General features: G+C 36.2%; 1 protein-coding gene across 3 annotated transcripts; it reads right to left on the reverse strand.

The window, feature by feature from the left end:
* Positions 1-96: 96 nt before the first annotated feature.
* On the reverse strand, positions 97-20,445 carry LOC147322392 (NACHT, LRR and PYD domains-containing protein 12-like). Of its 3 annotated transcripts, none has more exons than XM_086306839.1 (9): positions 20,222-20,445; positions 18,003-18,156; positions 16,587-16,672; positions 12,287-14,060; positions 11,540-11,713; positions 10,014-10,181; positions 9,243-9,416; positions 7,091-7,261; positions 97-1,540 (listed from the first exon to the last, which is right to left on the reverse strand). In XM_086306839.1, the coding sequence occupies exons 2-9, from the start codon at positions 18,131-18,133 to the stop codon at positions 1,525-1,527; spliced, it is 2,694 nt and encodes an 897-aa protein (XP_086162965.1). In that variant the 5' UTR covers positions 18,134-18,156; positions 20,222-20,445; the 3' UTR covers positions 97-1,524. The 3 variants fall into 3 exon arrangements, with proteins under 3 accessions (XP_086162965.1, XP_086162964.1, XP_086162966.1); XM_086306838.1 differs by having other exon boundaries at positions 12,287-14,063; XM_086306840.1 differs by lacking the exon at positions 97-1,540 and having other exon boundaries at positions 7,087-7,261; positions 12,287-14,063.
* Between the last annotated feature and the right edge of the window lie 912 nt (positions 20,446-21,357).

Genomic DNA, 21,357 nt, shown 5'->3' on the forward strand with positions numbered 1-21,357 from the left:
AATTAAGCTAGAGGTCTGAATTTGATCGACATGACAGAAAAGCAGGAAGGAAGTCGTTCCATGAGTCAGAGTCATTCCTTTGAGTCAAATCCACACATTTATTGATCCTTATTATCCATATAAAACATTAAGGTTCATTATTGACAGATAACTAAGGCTATGCTCACACTGCAGGCAAAAGCGCATCAAATCCAACTTTTTGACCCTATGCGACCCATATCCGATCATGGTCTGACAGTTTGAACAGCACAAATCTGATATTTCCAAATCCGACCTGGGTCACTTTCATATGTGGTACTGAATCAGATACATATCTGAAGACAAACCAGTCCCACCACTCCTGGTTCCGACTCCGTGTCAATATATACCTGTGCATGGAGGTAGCAGCCACTGCTGCAAACAAGGCCATTGTTAAAGCATGGGCTCTCTTTTTTCTCAGTGTCCTTTCTGTAATTAATTTATCAAAATTCTGTCGGTTGAGACTGTGCAGAAATTGATAGACTGCTGAACAACCTACTGGCTCTGTAGCCGCCATTTTTACTTCTGCAAACAGAGCGTGTTGTGTGTGACATCTTCTTTTGCACACGCGGGCCGGTTTGAGGGCCGTGAACTGTTCACACTAGAGCGCGTTTGCTGTCACATTGTATTTGAAGTGTGAACAATCAGACAAAAAAAAATCAGATTTGATCAAAAAATTGGAATTGAGACCTGCAGTGTGAACGTAGCCTTATTCATCAGCTGAGGAATTTCAAACTTCAGACTGCTGCCAATTGTCTTCACCCAGGGAAGTCACATGACTGTGTAACATCTCTAACAGTAACAACACAACTGATGGATTTAGCATCCATGAAAAAACCTCTACCTCCTGCACTTCATCTGCTGAACCACTGGATACTTTCATTATCTAAATTACTGAAGATATATAGTACACCAAACTCTGGACAGTTTGCAATTCTCTACAATAGTGTTTATATCACATGATCCCAGTTATTATGTTAGAAAGTATAAAACAAATCTATCTTTTTTCAATTATTGAACATTTTTTACCTGATCAGTTGCACTATACAGATTATGTCGATGAAAAAAAAAAATTACTGTTTCAAGAAGGATACTTGAAGTCATTGTCACACGATAGATTTCAAAACCATGATAAATAACTTAAAATTACATCAATTGTACAAAAGATATTAAAATGTATTTAGGTAACTTTTCAAAGAAAATAAAACTGAACCTAGTGTCTGCAAAAAGACACTGTGATGAAAGAACACAAAGGGATGACGATAGATTCTACATGGTGTCTAACAGAGGAGCTCTCAGAGCATTTTTACAGCACTGTCAGCCATCTGCACGTCTGATTTCTGTCACTGCTGGATGAAGCTCTGCTGTCCACTCCACCTCCCTGTAGCCTGGCCCTGTCACAGCATCACTACACACAAGCTGCTGGTGTTTCAACCTCTCTGGACCATCAGGACACGCACACACACCACACACACACTACACACACAACAAAGACAAACAACTTGTTTATGGGTCCTTCCGTCTGCAAAGACAAGAAAGGGCAGAGTAGATAAATGAGTGTTTGCAGAGACTGTCTTCATCATTTTTCAGTGTTAAAGCACATCCAGTATTAACTATTATTGATCTTTCTTGGTGCATGCTCAATCATCCAGGTACGTACATCCCAAAAGGTTGATTCTGTTCATCTGAACGTGGTGTTTTCAGTGAGAGAGAATTTACATTAATGATTAAGGAACTGACCTCGTAGCCCATTGTTCAGTGGTGCTAGTTTCAGTGATTGTGCAAATGTCCTGTTTATAAGGTTGGGGAAACCTGCAGTCAGCTGAGACTGAAGAAGTCACATGAACAAGTGATGAAATGTTTCTCCCACTAAAAGCGCTACATGAAGATGAACAGAATCAAATTTTTGGGTGTTATTAATATTATTAAGGGCAGCACTGACTTGTTCAGACAAGTCTACAGTGGAGCTTAACCACTGAGAGGCCTGAATTCTTCCTTGCTGCACAAACACTTTACTAAAACAAACAACAGAATTAGAATGAAAACAATGGGATTTGAATGAAAACGATGGAATTTCAATGAAAAGAACAGAATTTGATCAAAAACAAAAGAATTTGCATGAAAACAACAGCATTTGAATGAAAAAAACGAAATTTCAATGAAAAGAACGGAATTATAATGAAATAAATAGAATTTGAATGAAAACAACGGAATTAGAATGAACAGACCAGAATGTGGATCAAAACAATGGAATTAGAAAGAAAAGAACAGAATTTGAATGAAAACAACGGAATTTCAATGAAAAGAATGGAATTAGAAAGAAATGAATAGAATTTCAATGAAAATAACGGAATTAGAATGAAATGAATACAATTTGAATCAAAACAATGGAATTAGAATGCAAAGAACAGAATTTGAATGAAAACAACGGAATTAAAATGAAAACGACGGAATTTGAATGAAAACGACAGAGTTTGAGAACAAACAATTGAATTTGAATGAAAACAATGGAATATGAATGAAAACAACAGAATTTGAATGAAAACAACAGAACTTGATCAAAAACAATGGAATTTGAATGAAAACGATGGAAGTTTAAAACAAACAACAGAATTAGAAAGAAAACAACGGAATTAAAATGAAAACGACGGAATTTGAATGAAAACAACAGAATTTGAGAACAAAAAATGGAATTTGAATGAAAACGACGGAATTTGAATGAAGACGACAGAATTTGAGAACAAACAATGGAATTTGAATGAAAACAATAGGATCTGAATGAAAACGATGGAATTTGAATGAAAAGAACAGAATTTGATCAAAAACAAAAGAATTTGCATGAAAGCAACAGCATTTGAATGAAAACAATGGAATTTCAATGAAATGAACGGAATTAGAATGAACAGACCAGAATTTGAATGAAAACAATGGAATTAGAATGACAAGAATAGAATTTGAATGAAAACAATAGAATTTGAATGAAAACAACGGAATTTGAATGAAAACAACAGAATTTGAATGAAAACAACAGAATTTGAATGAAAACAACAGAATTTGATCAAAACCAAAGAATTTGTATGAAAACAACAGAATTAGAAAGAAAACAACTGAATTAAAATGAAAATGACGGAATTTGAATGAAAACAACAGAATTTGAGAACAAACAATGGAATTTGAATGAAAATAATGGAATTTGAATGAAAACGATGGAATTTCAATGAAAAGAACAGAATTTGATCAAAAACAAAAGAATTTGCATGAAAACAACAGCATTTGAATGAAAAAAAAACGAAATTTCAATGAAAAGAACGGAATTAGAATGAAATGAATAGAATTTGAAAGAAAACAACGGAATTAGAATGAACAGACCAGAATTTGAATCAAAACAATAGAATTAGAATGAAAAGAACAGAATTTGAATGAAAACAACGGAATTTCAATGAAAAGAATGGAATTAGAAAGAAATGAATAGAATTTCAATGAAAATAACAGAATTAGAATGAAATGAATAGAATTTGAATCAAAACAATGGAATTAGAATGAACAGACCAGAATTTGAATCAAAACAATGGAATTAGAATGCAAAGAACAGAATTTGAATGAAAACAACTGAATTAAAATGAAAATGACGGAATTTGAATTAAAACAACAGAGTTTGAGAACAAACAATGGAATTTGAATGAAAACAATGGAATATGAATGAAAACAACAGAATTTGAATGAAAACAACAGAACTTGATCAAAAACAATGGAATTTGAATGAAAACAATGGAAGTTTAAAACAAACAACAGAATTAGAAAGAAAACAACGGAATTAAAATGAAAACGACGGAATTTGAATGAAAACAACAGAATTTGAGAACAAAAAATGGAATTTGAATGAAGACGACAGAATTTGAGAACAAACAATGGAATTTGATCAAAAACAACGGAATTTGAATGAAAACAATGGAAGTTTAAAACAAACAACAGAATTAGAATGAAAACAATGGAATTAAAATGAAAACGACGGAATTTGAATGAAAACGATGGAATTTGAATGAAAATGACGGAATTTGAGAACAAACAATGGAATTTGAATGAAAACAATGGGATGTGAATGAAAACGATGGAATTTGAATGAAAAGAACAGAATTTGATCAAAAACAAAAGAATTTGCATGAAAGCAACAGCATTTGAATGAAAACAATGGAATTTCAATGAAATGAACAGACCAGAATTTGAATCAAAACAATGGAATTAGAATGAACAGAACAGAATTTGAATCAAAACAATGGAAATAGAATGACAAGAATAGAATTTGAATGAAAATAATGGAATTTGATTTAAAACGACAGAATTTGAATGAAAAGAACAGAATTTGATCAAAAACAAAAGAATTTGCATGAACACAACAGAATTTGAACGAAAACAACGGAATTAGAACGTATAGAACAGAGTTTGAATGAAAGCAACAGAATTCTAAAATAAACAATAGAATTTTAATAAAAAAGAGTAGAATTAGAATGAAAACAACAGCATTTGAATGAAAACAACAGCATTTCAATGAAAAGAACGGAATTAGAATGAAATGAATAGAATTTGAAAGAAAACAACGGAATTAGAATGAACAGACTAGAATTTGAATCAAAACAATAGAATTAGAATGAAAAGAACAGAATTTGAATGAAAACAACGGAATTTCAATGAAAAGAATGGAATTAGAAAGAAATGAATAGAATTTCAATGAAAATAACAGAATTAGAATGAAATGAATAGAATTTGAATCAAAACAATGGAATTAGAATGAACAGACCAGAATTTGAATCAAAACAATGGAATTAGAATGCAAAGAACAGAATTTGAATGAAAACAACTGAATTAAAATGAAAATGACGGAATTTGAATTAAAACAACAGAGTTTGAGAACAAACAATGGAATTTGAATGAAAACAATGGAATATGAATGAAAACAACAGAATTTGAATGAAAACAACAGAACTTGATCAAAAACAATGGAATTTGAATGAAAACAATGGAAGTTTAAAACAAACAACAGAATTAGAAAGAAAACAACGGAATTAAAATGAAAACGACGGAATTTGAATGAAAACAACAGAATTTGAGAACAAAAAATGGAATTTGAATGAAGACGACAGAATTTGAGAACAAACAATGGAATTTGATCAAAAACAACGGAATTTGAATGAAAACAATGGAAGTTTAAAACAAACAACAGAATTAGAATGAAAACAATGGAATTAAAATGAAAACGACGGAATTTGAATGAAAACGATGGAATTTGAATGAAAATGACGGAATTTGAGAACAAACAATGGAATTTGAATGAAAACAATGGGATTTGAATGAAAACGATGGAATTTGAATGAAAAGAACAGAATTTGATCAAAAACAAAAGAATTTGCATGAAAGCAACAGCATTTGAATGAAAACAATGGAATTTCAATGAAATGAACGGAATTAGAATGAACAGACCAGAATTTGAATCAAAACAATGGAATTAGAATGAACAGAACAGAATTTGAATCAAAACAATGGAAATAGAATGACAAGAATAGAATTTGAATCAAAACAATGGAATTTGAATGAAAAAAACAGAATTTGAATGAAAACAACAGAATTTGATCAAAACCAAAGAATTTGTATGAAAACAACAGAATTAGAAAGAAAACAACTGAATTAAAATGAAAACGACGGAATTTGAATGAAAACAACAGAATTTTAGAACAAATAATGGAATTTGAATGAAAATAATGGAATTTGATTTAAAACGACAGAATTTGAATGAAAAGAACAGAATTTGATCAAAAACAAAAGAATTTGCATGAAAACAACAGAATTTGAACGAAAACAACGGAATTTGAAAACAAACAACGGAATTTGAATGAAAACAACGGAATTAGAACGTATAGAACAGAGTTTGAATGAAAGCAACAGAATTCTAAAATAAACAATAGAATTTTAATAAAAAAGAATAGAATTAGAATGAAAACAACAGCATTTGAATGAAAACAACAGCATTTCAATGAAAAGAACGGAATTAGAATGAAATGAATAGAATTTGAATGAAAACAACGGAATTAGAATGAACAGACCAAAATTTGAATCAAAACATTGATTTGGAATGATGAAAAAGATTCACAGGCAGGAGCTGAGGCTTTGTTATTGTGCATGAAAACCTTTGGTGCTGAAGAACTGACTAACAGTATACAGTCAGCTGATGAAGCAATGTGCCTCCTGCCAATGAATGGATTTTCTCTTGTTTCACTAAGACCAAAGGTTGCTGTGTATTGTTGAACTTCTTACCTGTTGCTAAAATATCAGCTTACTAATATACATGGAGGCTACTACTGAACAAATGTCAATGAAAGCACTGACAGTAAGACATATGCAATCTTGATTCCTGGAGGTTATGACCCAGGTCATAATTTTGTGTACTGCATTTACTTCTCCACACCTGGAGCAGTGGTGTTCATTTAGTAAGCAGTTTAATGTAATTTACAGGTGAAGGCTGACCACTGGTTCGAGATTAAATGGGTCTGGCTATAAACTGGGACCTGTCAAGACTGACAAATCCTGCCTGCTTCCTGCTTCCAACATATCTCTGTGCGTGTGTTCTTGACTAATTTTCCTGCATCATTTTGGATTTCCATGATAGGCGAGTTGGTTGTTTTCTTTGTAGAATGTTTTGTTTCTTGACAATTTCTTCCTCTAAAAATAAATAAAATATTCTGTAAAATATTTAATACACCTGTGTGATTTGATGTTTCTGTGTTCATGTCTACAGGAAATAAAGCTTGTTTCCAGCTGACACCCTTACAAATCCATTTATTCTCTGTAGATGTGAACATTAGTTATCGTCACATCAACTCAAACACATGATCACAAACTTCTGTGTCATTTGATTGGATGTCTGTTGTCTTTCTGTCGAATATTGAAGCCTGCCACTGTTCTCTTCTTACAGCCTCACTGAGTTAAGAAGACTGCAGATGTACAAGAAACACTGGATCACTGATTTCACACTGTGTTATACTGGGAAAGCAGCCTGGACTGAGTCCAAGCCTCTACTCACTTGAGAACCTCCAGTGTGTGATGTGGGCTGTCCACAAGCTCAGACAGCTGTTTCACATGTGATTCCTGCAGGTTGTTCAAGGTCAGGTCCAGCTCTCTCAGATGGGTGTTGGACTGAAGAGCTTTGAACAGATAATCACAGCTGGTCTCTGACAACTTGCAGCCCCATAACCTGAATGAAGATAGAAGATGTAAGTTTATGAGGCAAAATCTGTGGTAAAATCATTTAAGGTTTGATAATTTGTTCAGAAGATTTGAAATGTTCAAGTTTAAAAAATGTAAAATCCAAACAGTTTGAGCCAACAGGATGGAGGTTCAGACAAAAGGTACAAGTGAAAAAAAGAGCTCTCAATAATCTGACTGATGACATGCTGTTTGTTCACTGAAGAAAAAAGAAAAAAATAGGGTCTTGGAGAGTGGGGGTATGAAATTCTGACAAAAATCCTAATTTTTAGATCAAAATTGTGAAAAAAGTATTTACATTGCTTCAGTTTTAAAGATTTAGTTTGAAAGAAATGTATATATTTGAGGACACTTTTATACCAGACACATTTTAAAAGCTGGCAATTTTTTTATGTGTTATTTTTTTTGATGTAACCTGCCAATAAACTCTGATATAATGCATCAAATGGCAACATTTATAGTAATATTGTATATTATCCCTTGTTATTTAAATCAATTAATAATACTTTTTTTAAACTCAAATCTCCCTGAACCCCACCTAAACTTTGTCTTTGTCTTTCAACACACAAGCAGCAGCATGACCAGAAATGAGAGAAAAACAAGTCTGATTGAAAAACCTTTTGTAGCAACGGACTCTTTGGCCACTATTGACAGACCTGTATAGCTAGCATTACCCAGCATGCCATTCAGCAGTACAATTTGTAATTGTGCAATGATTCCTGCCACAAACTGTTTCTGTTCCACAGATTCCTGTGTGTCATGACCTTTGTACCATGAAAACGAGTTAACTGTAAATGATTAATCAATGTGTTGTATACCAAGAGTTGATAGCAATAATGTTAATTGTTGTGAATTTTAGCACTACGGTTAGCATTTACAGGATATTGTTTTATAGTGATATTATACAAAGGACCCTGTTTCTGCAATGTCCTTTGTTTTAAAACTTCATCTCCTCTTCTTGTAACCCCACGGGCATTTCCTTTGGCCTGCTGGCCTGGAAAATCCAACAGTTCATCTATATGTAAACAAGGCACTTAAACTGGGATAGTGCATTCCTCAGTGTACCTCAAGCTTGCAGCCTGCTAAAGAACACACACAATTGATTATGTGCCTCTGGGTATATATGGTTAAACATTTCCTAGATGCAAATAACTACATGCAGTATTCTACCATGTGCAAACTTATATCACTAAAGGATTCTAAATGTCTAGTGTTTAATGGACCTGCATGATAATATTAGACTGAAGATTCTGTAACTTAACAAAGCTCTTTATGCTAACTGTTATTTTCTCTTGCCTTGTTAACTCAAGATTTATGGTGTATACTAAGGTTGGAGGAAAAACACCAACAAATCACTCTTTACCTTGCAGAAAATGTTTATGTGAAGACCATCTGGTTTTTGTGTCAGAACTCAGGATGTAGGAGATCTCGGTAAAGATTTATTGTTTTTGTGAGTGTTTTTTTTATTGCCCTTGCTGAACAAAGGAATTTAACTGTCAGGACACCACCCCACCCAGTGGGCAGGGTCTGAACTGAAACTTGTCTGCCTATAAAACTGTTGCACAGAGAATAAACCTTTGAGTCAGTTTGGAATGACACCTAGAACAGTCTCCGCGTCTTCTTGTTTTTCCAAACTGCTCCCGGTACTCCAGCTGGTACCGTGATTAACCATTGATCATGCATGAGAATATTTTAATTTTGTTTATGTTAAAGGATGAACTCTGCTTATCACTGCCCATGTCTCGAAGGAAACCCGATCCACGGACGGAGATTTCTTTCATTAATCAGGGTGGAGCCCAGATGAGGGCTGTTTGTCTTAAGATGAGTAACACAGTTTTAATGTTTGAAATGTGAACCATTGTTCTGCCACAGTTAAAGTGTTAATTAGGTTAATGTCAGTATGTATGTGTAGGTTAATGCCAGCTTTCACATCATATATATGTAATTACAACTAAAACATGGTGTCTGACCTGAGAGTCTCCAGTCTGCAATCTGAAGTCTTCAGATAAACACACAGCTGCTCCACTCCTGAATCCTGAAGGTTGTTCGTGCTCAGGTCCAGATGTTTCAAATGGGAGGGGTTGCACTGAAGGGCTGGAAGCAGATGATCACAGCTGATCTCTGACAAACTGCAGCGCTGCAATCTGCATAAGGAATTTTTAAAAAGTGTTTATTACTAAGAGTCTGTGCTTGAAAGCATCCAGTGTCATAATATGTCAGGAGCTGAAGAAGGTCAGCACTGAGCTAGGATAGTCCTGGTGAGCAGTTGGCACTAGCTCTCCTGGGGGTTTTTTGCTTTGCTTTGTCTAGATGTCATGCAGGTCTACCTCTGAAACTGCTGGTCAGTCATTCCTCACTGGTGAAAACATTCTTAGATCACTGTAACTGTGTGTGGCAAATACCTTCATTAAAATAACTAAATATGTAGCAATGTATTAAATTAGGCACTGATCACAAACTCCAACACTGAAATGAAAGCACTACAAACCCCAGTGAAGGTGTAAAGTACAATTTTAGCTCTGCAGTGGCTCTTTGTGCTTTCTGACACAAATAACTCGTCATCTTTGCTTCATCTAGTTTACTGTCACTGTTCAGCAGTGTCAGTTTGTAAATGTGCCAAAATTCCTGGTACAAACTATGTTCCCAAGATGTTTGTTAATCGACACTATACTACACTTAGACTATAAATACTATACTATCCGGGATTAGGATCTAAGCACAGTTAAAATTTAGTGTCTAACCTCAGAGTCTCCAATAGACAGTGGGGATTCTTCAGAAAACCACAAAGATGCCTCACTCCTGAATTCTCCAAGTTGTTGTAGCTCAGGTTTAGATATTTCAGATGAGAGGGGTTGGAATTCAGAGCTGAAGCCAGAGAGCTGATATCTGACAACCAACAGCTCTCCAACCTGAATAAAGAATGAAAAATGCAGATATCAGTCATCAGTGAGGTTCTCTTCAAGATTAACGCCCAGAAGTTTTATCATGGATTCTAAAATCATTATTACATCATTCTAAAAGCATTATTATATCAGTCTTCAAAGTACAAAACTGTTAAAGAATGGTGGACACTAAATAAATATTGAAACAGCTGGATCTGACCACGTGACTTTATCTGTCTGCTGAGCAGAAGTCAAAGTACCAACATGACAGAGTTATCTGAATGTGTTTCCTTTATTCTTAAAATAGAAACAGTGGTCAGTTGATCTTTTTTCATTAGTATTTTTTACATGAACACTATTACGGTTTCAGTCCTAATCTCTACACTAGACTGAAGCTCTAAACCTGAAGTGAACTGAAGTGACATTACCTGAGCTCAACGTCTGAGTTCATGAGAGCCTGAAATGGTCTGCTGAAGAATGTGACTGACAACTCTTTATAAAATGTTCTTTACACTCAAACTGGTCAGTAGTTTTTCTTTAAAGATTTAGTGCTGAAAATATTCTCTATCTACAGAACAGATGATTTAGAACTATACTCTTAGACTCTAGGCAGGCACTACTTCACAAACCATGGTAGTCTGTCTGCCTGGTTAGTGAGGTTATATTGGGCTGGTAAAGGCAGCTTTCAGTCTGCTGTCAATGCAGATATTCTGTTTTTTTATGACTTCTTGTGTTGTTATGTTGCTTTACAACAACATAAGCGATATTTGGTGCTGTAATACTCAAAATGAGTTAAAACAGAATCATTTTTAGAGGAACAGAAACTTTAAAAAAAAACTCTCAGCTTCCCTCTTGTCATAGTCTTTTTAAGAAGCCTCTCTCTTCTCCAGCTGTTTTTAAAAAATCCTCACATACATTCAGAATCCTGCTTTGCTGTTATGTTCCGGACTGTGTCAGGCTGCTGTTTTCTTTAACACATACATCACCAAAGCAGCTGTGTGGGTTGTCAAAATCTCTGTAGCCTGTTTTTATCTGCTATTTATCAGAGTGACTGACACCCCACACAGACCCTAATGCCTCATCACCAATCACCTCATCTTCTCTGACTGACTGAGTTTGACCTGTGGAGGCTGAACAACTGTAAAAATATCTCTCTACCATAACCTGACTTCTGTCAGCTTTTAACTTAACTTTGCTCAAGTCTGTCACGTCTGTTTGGAGCCAAAAGTAAAAATTATCGTTCAGCCATTTGGAAAAGCAAACATTTCTGAAATCAATAACACTTCTATATATTTTTGTTCATACAAATTGTGAACCTTTATTAACCAAGAGTGTAAAACTTAGATCTTTGATTAAACAACAACAGCTCCAGTCAGCAAACTCACCTCAGAGTCTCTAGTCGACAGTCTGGACTAGACAGTCCAGCAGACAAAATATTTAGTCCTGAATCCTGCAACTTGTTTCCAGTCATGTCCAACTCCACCAGATTGGAGTTGTCGGATTTGAGAGCTGAGGCCACAACTTCACAGTGAGTCTCTGAGAGATGACAAGCTTTTAGTCTGTGACAAGAGAAAACATCAAATATGTTATTATAAAAGCAGGAATTTTGCATTGTAAACACAGACTTAGTGAATAGGAAGACAAAACAAAGGGATTTCATATGTAATATACAGATGAAAACAAAATTGTGTTACATTTAAACCATGATCATGTCCACATTTTGTCAGTGAAATCTGATCCTCGTCAATGGTAAATGGATTCATTCTTATATAGGACCTTGCTAATCTACTTGAGTAAAAGTTTTTCTACTCAAAGTGTTTTATAGAACCTGCCTCATTCACCTTTTCTATAACAATGTTTTAGATTATAAACTAAAGAAGAGAAACATTTGGACTGTTTCCTGTTTTTAATTTGGCTCCAGAAGATTTTGAATAAAGTCAGTTTAATGGAAAGATTCACCTGTAAATGGTAAATGGCCTGTATTTGTATAGCGCTTTACACATCCAGTCATCCACCCATTCACACACACACATTCACACACTGGTGATGGCAAGCTACATTGTAGCCACAGCCACCCTGGGAACTACTGATCTAATCTGATTAATTGTGTTAATGATCACAACAGGACTCACAGAGCCTTTCTGCAGTTGCTCACAGCTGGGATCAGTCTGTGTCGTCCTTCATCTGATGTGTTGAACTTCTGCAGGTCCAACTCATCCAGAACCTCCTCCGACATCTGCAGCATGTAGGCCAGAGCTGAGCAGTGGATCTCACAGAGTTTTGTCTCTGATTTCACGAATTCTTGGATCTCCTGAAACACTGAGCTGTCATTCATCTCAATCAGACAATGAAAGATATTGATGCTTCTGTCAGGAGAAATTTGAGAACGTCTCATCTCTTTTAGGTTGTTGATGATTTTCTGGATAACTTCTGGGTTGTTCTCTGTCTGACTCAGTAGACCTACTAAGAGTCTTTGGTTGGACTCTAGTGTGAGGCCATGCAGGAAGCGAACAAACAAGTTCAGAGTGCCATTTTTACATTGGAGGGACTTTTCCATGACTTTGCTCAGAAAAATGTCCAGAGATGTCTCGTTATATTCTTCCCCCAGGACTTCTTTTAGTACCTCTGTTTTCCTGTTGGTGTAACAGTGAAACGTGTAAACAGCAGCCAGAAACTCCTGAATGCTCAGATGAACAAAGGAGTAGACTGGTTTTTGGAAAATCCCACACTGTCTTTTAAAGATTTCAGTAAAAACCCCTGAATTAACTGAGGCCTCTGTGACATCCAGACCACACTTTTCCAGGTCTTCTTGGTAGAATATGATGTTTCTTTTTTTCAGATTTTCAAACGCCAGCTTCCCCAGCTTCAGAAGAACTTCCCTGTCAGCATCCGTCAGCTCCTGTGGACTCGTTTCATGTTCTTTTTGGCACTTGTGTTTATTTCTTTTTGTCTGAACCAGTAGGAAGTACGAGTACATGTCAGTCAGGGTCTTTGGTAGCTCTCTTCTTTGGTCTGTATTCAATATGTACTCAAGGATTGTGGCAGTGATCCAGCAGAAGACTGGGATTTTACACATGACATTGAGGTTTTTGGATTTCTTAATGTGGGAGATAACTCTGGACAGCTCTTTCTCACTAAACCTCATCCTGAAGTACTCCTCCTTCTGAGCATCAGTGTAGCCTTGCACTTCTGTTACCCTGTCAACACATTTAGGAGGTATCTGATTGGCTGCTGCAGGTCGGGTAGTTATCCAGATGAGAGCCGAGGGAAGCAGATTCCCTTCTATGAGGTTTGTTACTAACTCATTGACTGATGATGTCTGAGTAATGTCAGAAACAATCTTCCGGTTAGTGAACTCCAGTGAAAGTCGACTTTCATCCAGGCCATCAAAGATGAACAAAAGTTTACAAAGAGTCAGTTTCTCTGTGGTGACTTTCTGTAATGTTGGATAGAAAACATGGAGCAGCTCCAGAAGACTGTACCGCTCATCTTTAACGAGATTCAACTCCCTGAATGAAAGCAGAATCACTATGTTGATGTCTTGGTTTTCCAAGCCCTCTGACCAGTCTACAATAAATTTCTGCACTGAGAAGGTTTTTCCAATGCCAGCAATTCCGTTCATCAGAACCACTCTGATGGGTCTCTTCAGGTGAGGTAAAACTTCAAAGAGTTTGTGACACTTGATTGTTGGGGCATGGACGGTATCTGTTTGTGAAGTTGTCTCCAGCTGCCTCACTTCATGTTGAGTATGAACCTCTTCACTCTGTTTGTCTGTGATGTAAAGCTCAGTGTAGATCCTGTTGAGGAGGGTTCCACTTGTTGATTCACCAAATCCTTCAGTCACACGTTCATATTGTCTCTTTAGATGTATTTTATGTTCATTTAAAATCTCCTGCAGACCAACATCTGCTGTTAAAAAAGAGCAAATATAACAAAAAAGAAAACAGTTATACTTTTATTACATCTAACCATAACATTATTTAAATGGTTTGCAATAAGATTTTTTGAGATTTTTTGATTTTTCTTAGACATTTTTAAGAACACATTAGATAAGTTTTTTTTCTCTCAGACCCTCGAGATGTGTTCCTGTGTTTATGTGGAGAACAATTTAATAAGAAATAACAACGTCTGCTAGTCAGCTTACAACAACACAGCATTTCCATTTGACAGTAAAAGCTTCCATGTGTGAAAACCTTTATTGTGAAGGAGCAGAAACAGTCTGATTTTCATCAGTAGTAATTAGCAAAGTTTTTACACCATATGACAAATTTTGAAATAGTCTGTGTGTTATAGCTAATGATGATAATTACTGCTGATTATTATGATTACTACTCTGGCTGCAGCTTGATGTCAGCTGTGCAGTGACCTGTTCCCAAAAGCATGTTTAACTAAACGAGTCCAACAATAAACTCTGAGGTCAATGAACCAACTCTGATCAGCTGTTTTGTCAGAGAAATTATTAAGTTATTCTATTTGTTATTATTCTAATGTTGGCCTGCTAAATTAATCCCAGTAATGTATATGTTTCATGTTTTAACATGTTAAATGACAACAAAATGTTCAGAGCATGCTCACTATGAATTTCATGGATAATGAAAAAAGCTATCGTCACCGGAGCTCTGATGCCATAGTTGTATTCAAACTGGGATCACAATTGTAATGTATAGTAAATGATTGAATGCAGCAATTATAAATCTAACTTTTGCCTTGTTGGTCACAAAATTACAGAGATGCAGTCTATAGATCTTGTCTCTGCCTTTACATTGATGGCAGGTTGATATAAAAAGTGGTTTTGTTAAATATAAAACATATTTAAAATCTAACTGGGATTCTACTGTTCGTATGTGTTTGTAAAGACATAAACTCGTTCAAATTTGTGTTTTGATGTAAGCTTTAATATTGACTGTCTGAATGAGGAAATGTGGAACAGAAAACCAGAGCTTCCTTCTTCAAGCAGGAACAAACTTAAAGTTTTACTAAACCTGCTTTCTAGAACATGCTCAGCTTTTCTTGGCAGAAGTGTGTTTTGTCTTTATTTTTGTTTTGTTTTTGTTTTGTTTGTTTTTTCTGTTTTTGTTCAGCAAGTGAATCTGCTGAGCAATTTGTGTGAAAATTAGGGAAGCGTAATTACAGAAAAACCTACTGTGGGCTGTTGGTCAAAGTCTGTGGCTCTTGTTTAGGATGATTTATGATGTTTGTCTCTGATACACAATGTTCTTTTGTCTCCATTTTATTATTTCACATGTCTGAGCTCACTGTGAACCTTTATCAGATCATCTTTTCTATTAACTGTAATGTTTGGCCTGCAAAGTATCTTATTCTTGTTACTTTGTTGGCAGTTGCCAAACAATGAAATTGTGCATTACCACCAACAACTGTTATGCAATGTGGACTGAAATCTCGCTGATAAAAAATATTGCAAATGTTTATGGGAAATGAAGTCCTTATCTAAGCACTTTCATCAAGTCATATGACAGCTGACAGAGAAAGCAGAATAGAACCTCTCTGTTGAGAAAAACTCAGTAAAATTCAGATTTATTATTGTACATATGAAGAGAGAACTGGTGGTTATGGTTAGTTATACTTTCAGATAATCCTCACATAATGTGGCTAATTCATCCAAAAATTAAGCACTTCAGTTTAGGAGAGGGGATTAGAGATGTGCCGTACTCAGAATACAGCTATCCACCATCAATGAATTTTGTAGTGCTTTCTTTCTAAAGATAGACACAAGTATTCCAGTGTGTGCCAAACTGTTACACAAATTGTAATCCTGCATTTTTTTTTTATTAGGGCAGTCTGTATCTGTAAAACTGATGGTCAAAGAACATCACACTCTGTCAAAACTTTTAATTTTTCAGTATGTAAGTGGGCAGCTTGGTGCTATTCACTGCACGTGCTTTCACTCCTTGGATTGTTAGAAGTCAGTCAGTGACGGGGGTGGGGCAGGATCCTGGTGTTGTGCAAACCACAAACTGGGAAAGTGGGAGTTGGATGACATTTTATTCTGGCGTCCTGTTTATTTTAAATATCTAATCCCTGAGCAATGTAGGATTAATTCACGCCTTATAATATAGTAATACTATCTAAACATGTTAAAAAATCAGCCAATATTACCTTTTTATTATGATATATTATTATAATATTTGGTAGTAGAATACTGGTTTAACTCTTTTTCTGCAGCTCCAGTTTGTTTTTAATTATTTTCAATCAACTTGCCAATAAAAGCCTGTGTGTCTTTATTACACAATAACACTTATTAAAGATCGACAGTTCCACCTGGAAAACTCAGTTCACTTCCCTCGGCCCCTCCCCTATGCCATATTAAGTACCGAGGATGTATTACATAACTCTGACTGTAACAGTTTTTCTCAGAAATGAGTCCATGAATAAGCAGATGCTTAATCCTACTTTATAGACAGCTGCTCTTACTGGATATCTGCAGTTGTGCTTCAGTCCTGGATTTTTCTGGTCCACAGCTGGTAGAGACTGGATCCTCTGAGATCGCCTTCCTCTCTCTGCGAACACATTTTTTAATTGTTAAAGTCAATTGTTGTTTATCAGTTTAAAAAATGGATCAAAATTTGACAACACTGTGCAGACGGTGTGATGGCCAAAAGAGGAACGAGAAAAGGGAAATACTTTTTAAGATGAAGAAAACTAGAGCTTGAATCATCAATGTGATGTTTGCTTTTGATTTCATCAACAGTAATAAAGTGCTTTCCCTGTCAGCCTGTCTTACTTAACACTGATCTGTGTCCAGTTTTCAACAACTACAACCTCAGCCAGGTGTAGTGATTGTGAGTGCAAGAAAATAATTATTATAATAGAATGTGTTGAATTTTCTTAGATGAGAGGGTCCAGCAGATCAGAGGAATAGGGAAGGATTTGTCTGTGTGTTTTAGTTTGGCTTAGTTGTAGACCTGAGAGTGTGTAATTGTGTAGAGGGAAAGGAATTTATGGACACTGGGGGTCTGCTGTCATAAAAGGAGACAGGAAGCTACAGTTGGGGATTGCTGATGCTTGTGCCTTTAATAAAAGCTCATAATTGTCATAACTTAGAAGTAGGTTTGCAGGAGACGCTCCACATGCTTATCTGTAAAAGTAAGACAACAAGAGGCCAATGGCCCAGTGGATGCAGAGTGGGGATCTCAGTGCTTGTAATCTGTTAACTTTTTTTGTAGAGGAATTTGGTTTAGCTTCCATGAGGGGAGATTACTTTTATGACCGGCAGGAAGTCACACACACACACACACACACACACACACACACACACACACACACACACACACACACACACACACAGTGTTTTAACTGTTACACTCACATACCCACACGCACACTCACTCACGTGCACTCACATAAATACACAGGTAATCACGTGCTCGCACGTACATACACAAACACAGAGTTTGCATCGTCTTTCACTAGCGTAAAGAGCAGTAGGGAAGACGATATACTTCAACTAACAGCTGAATTTCATTTGATTGAGCTGACTGTGAATATTTTATATGTTTGGAAACAAAGTTGTGGGGAGTTGCTTCGTTGTATACTAGCAGCATTAGTCCTCTTAATGCTTCCTTTGTCTTTCACTCAGTATTTTGTATGTGAGGATCATTTATTTTACTCACACTTGTTTATGTAGTGATGTTGCTGACATAAACATTTACATTTAACATAAAATATATTATAATCTTGTGCTAAAACCGTTTTAATTTGAAAATAAAAATGACCTCAGTAAGAACTGGACTAATAGGGTGTACTGTTCACATAAAGGTCAAATTTAAATGGACTCGTGGTTACACACTGAGGGAGGATGAGAAAATCTTAGTAGAAACTGAGTCTTACGTTGTGTCTGAGGGTCCAGGTTCATCCCTGAAGTTTAAAGGATCAACTTTGGAGCTGTCACTTCTCATAGAAGGACAGCTGGATCCTGCAGACTCTGCTCCACTCTTTTCTTCCTCAACACAAATGTTCATCTTGTGAACTTCTGAAAGTCAGTCTGAGAGGTAAACCAGAAACAGTGAGTTCACATTAGCAGAGGTTATTAAGTTACGGTCAGATTTCTCCACTGAGCCAATTTCAGAATTGTCATGTAAACTAAAACCAGATCGTCATGATACACAGGGAATAGAGAGAAACTTAATTCATCTGGTAAATCTGAAGACAGTTTTCAGGAGCAGGCACTAGTTTGTGGATGCTGCTATGTTAACCTGCCGTGTTGAATACATTGGCTGAGATGGGCAGTATCATTACTTCAATCACATTTTATGAATGTACCTAGAGACCAGCCATGCAGGTACTATGCCAAAGTCAGAGAAGAAGAAACCTGTAGGTGTTCAGACCATAGAGGAAAACCTTCAGACTCAAGATATGAATCATACCGATGTTGTATCATCTGAGAACGGGCTCCCTTTACCAAAGACAAGAAAACATGGGACAAAAAAGAGACGACTGACAGTATACTGATATACTGACCAACAAATTGTCATCCTCTTCCTCCTCACCTCAATCTTTATCTTCTGAAGTGAAGTCGGGGCTCTAATACACAAAAATGTGCATAAACATGTATGTTTATGGTGTTGCAAATACTACAACCCGGACAACAACCCAGCTGAAAAATAACAGCTGGTTAAGCGAACATTATGCCAGCAATGTTTAGTCTGAGTGTCCTAAAAATCATTTTTTCACTCTCATCAACTTCTTTGTCCAATTTCACATCGCATGACAGTTTTTTGCTAATTGAAAAACAAGGTTAAGACATTTAATTTGAATTGGTTAAAAAGCAGAAGGATAAACCAGACTTAGCAAAGAATCACTTTTTTAAAGTGTATCTGGGGGACTTTGTTACTGGCAGCCTGCCACACTATCACAAAAACTTAAATTATTCCAATTTTATTAACTGAACCTAAATCTTAAACCTGAATTTTGCATATCTTAACATAGTGTCCAGTGTACCCTTGAAAAGAAACGTGGAAACTGCACAAATGGAGGACAAAAAAAGGAAACTACAGAAGATGAAGAGTATCTGAAAGTGATGCTGTAGCAAATCCCTGTCACCACAAGGTCCCAACACAAACAGTCAGACAGGATCAGATCTTTTGTTTTCACTCTTTTTTCAAATTGAGTCTGATCTAGGGTCACGGACCAGCCACTGCAGGCTTCATGATGCCATGGACTGACCTTTCCAGAGCCCAGACCTCAACATTACTGAAGCAGAGTGAGATCACTTTGATGGACAAGGGAGAAAAGGGAAGACAAACTGAAAAGAAGAGCTTGGAAGTTGAAAACTATTCCAGGCAATAATTTAAAGAAATTACTAGAAAGCTCGTGCGAGTTCACAGTATGTTGAAGGATAAAAGTGGCCGTGACAGTAGTTCTAAGGAGCTGTTTGTTTAACAGTCTTTTGTTTGTAGGTCCAAACATATCAACAGGCCTGAAATTAAAATCTTACTGTTAAAGAACATTTGCATGGTCTGTGTCACTTGTCAAGCATGATTATTGTTTTAATGATCTAGTGGAGAAAACCAGTTCGACCACAATCCTAAATGTTCTTCCTATGTGTGGAAAAGAATCAACAATTTGTCTTACAGTCAGCACACTGTGTATATAGTTTATACCTGTTGAACCAGTTCCACACAGCACAGAGCATAAAGCAGATAACACACACTCGCTCAGTTTGTGCACCCGCTTTGGATGTTATTAGTCCATACAGTGAGCGTTATTTAGCAGAGCTCAGCCATGTAGATATGGGCCATAGGGGCCCATATCTGCCAGTTTTCCCTTCCCATTTACAACAGATCAGACGGCCTCTCTCTGTCTCTCTCTCTCTCTCTCTCTCTGTCTCTCTCTCTCTGTCTCTCTGTCTCTGTACGCACTTTTATTGAATCTTATTTTTAAGAGCCCACAAAGAGCTAAACTGACTGCAAAGCATTTAAACATAGTCTGAACATTAGTGCAGTTCACTTTTTATGTTTTTTAATTATTGTAATTTAGGTCTTATTTAGAGACGGGATGTTAGCAAATGTTGTCATAATAATGGGAAGTAAAGAAGTACAAATACTTACTGTATTTTAGTAGAGTTGTCATGAATTACTGGCTGTGGACCCAAATGAAGGCTGATGAGATGTGCTGACAACATAAAGTGAAAGTGCACCTTTACTGAGTGGGTAGATAGTCCAACAAGCAAAATTAAAAACACATTTGGGAGAAAAATCAATACTAGTACCACTAATTACTAGTAGTAGTAGCAGTACTCCTATACTACTATTAATAATAGTAACAATAGTCAGGATCCTACTGTGGTTGCTTACCTGCGTCAGTTTATCCTTTCTCTTTCTCTCTCTGTGGGGGTGTGTTTGCTGTGAGTGAACATTAAACTACGCCTGTATCCTCTTCTGACGTCCAACAACACAAAAACAAATATTTCCTCAGGCACTCCCTTTAGCAAGAGACTTATACTTTTTTCAGAATCTACTTAATAATATATAAAATGCATTTTACAGTCACTATTTTTCTATCATATCCTTCATTAATTTATTTAAAAAATGAATTCAGCTTTTTTTTTTTTTTTGCCTGCCCGTTTGGTTCTTTTGCCATCAGAATTATTGTCTAAAGGCGAAGAAAGATGCCCAACGGATTTACTTTATCAAATGGACCATCCCAGCCTTGCCGTAATGGTCCATTTGATTAACCTTTTATTGTTTGTTTTTTTTCATTTTCACTTGCTAAATACGGGACAGACTTGACTGGGGAAAAGAAAGGGGAGAAAGAAAGAGGGAAAGAAAAACAGTGGGAAAGAGGGACGGGGATAAAGGGCAAAAAAACAAAAACCAACTAAATAAGCAGACAAAAATACATCTTTTAATCACCTGGATCACCTGTTGAGAAAGAAAAAAGAGAAAACAACCAGAAGAAGAAAAAAAGAGGACCATAATAAACAACATCACGATGATCTATGGGAATATAACAGTAAATACTAAATTTTAAACATTATTGTGCAGCACATAAGATCAACAGAACACAGTGTGCTTTGAGGTAGGAGCCAAAAAGGGTGTAGTTTGTGTGTGTGAGCACCCGTGTGTACACCTGTGAGCATGGATGCAAGGTTCCTTCATGTAATGATCTGCTAGAGGGTGTGGGGGGGCCACAGCCCCGTCCTCCAGGGCATGAAGCAGGTATGAAGGAGATCAAGACTCCAGAC

The sequence above is a fragment of the Aulonocara sp. 'chitande type north' Nkhata Bay genome, linkage group LG9, assembly GCF_057382095.1.
Source record: "Aulonocara sp. 'chitande type north' Nkhata Bay isolate Kocher_YH1m ecotype deep benthic linkage group LG9, A_spYH_male_GT1.1, whole genome shotgun sequence".
NCBI classification, from domain to species: domain Eukaryota; kingdom Metazoa; phylum Chordata; class Actinopteri; order Cichliformes; family Cichlidae; genus Aulonocara; species Aulonocara sp. 'chitande type north' Nkhata Bay.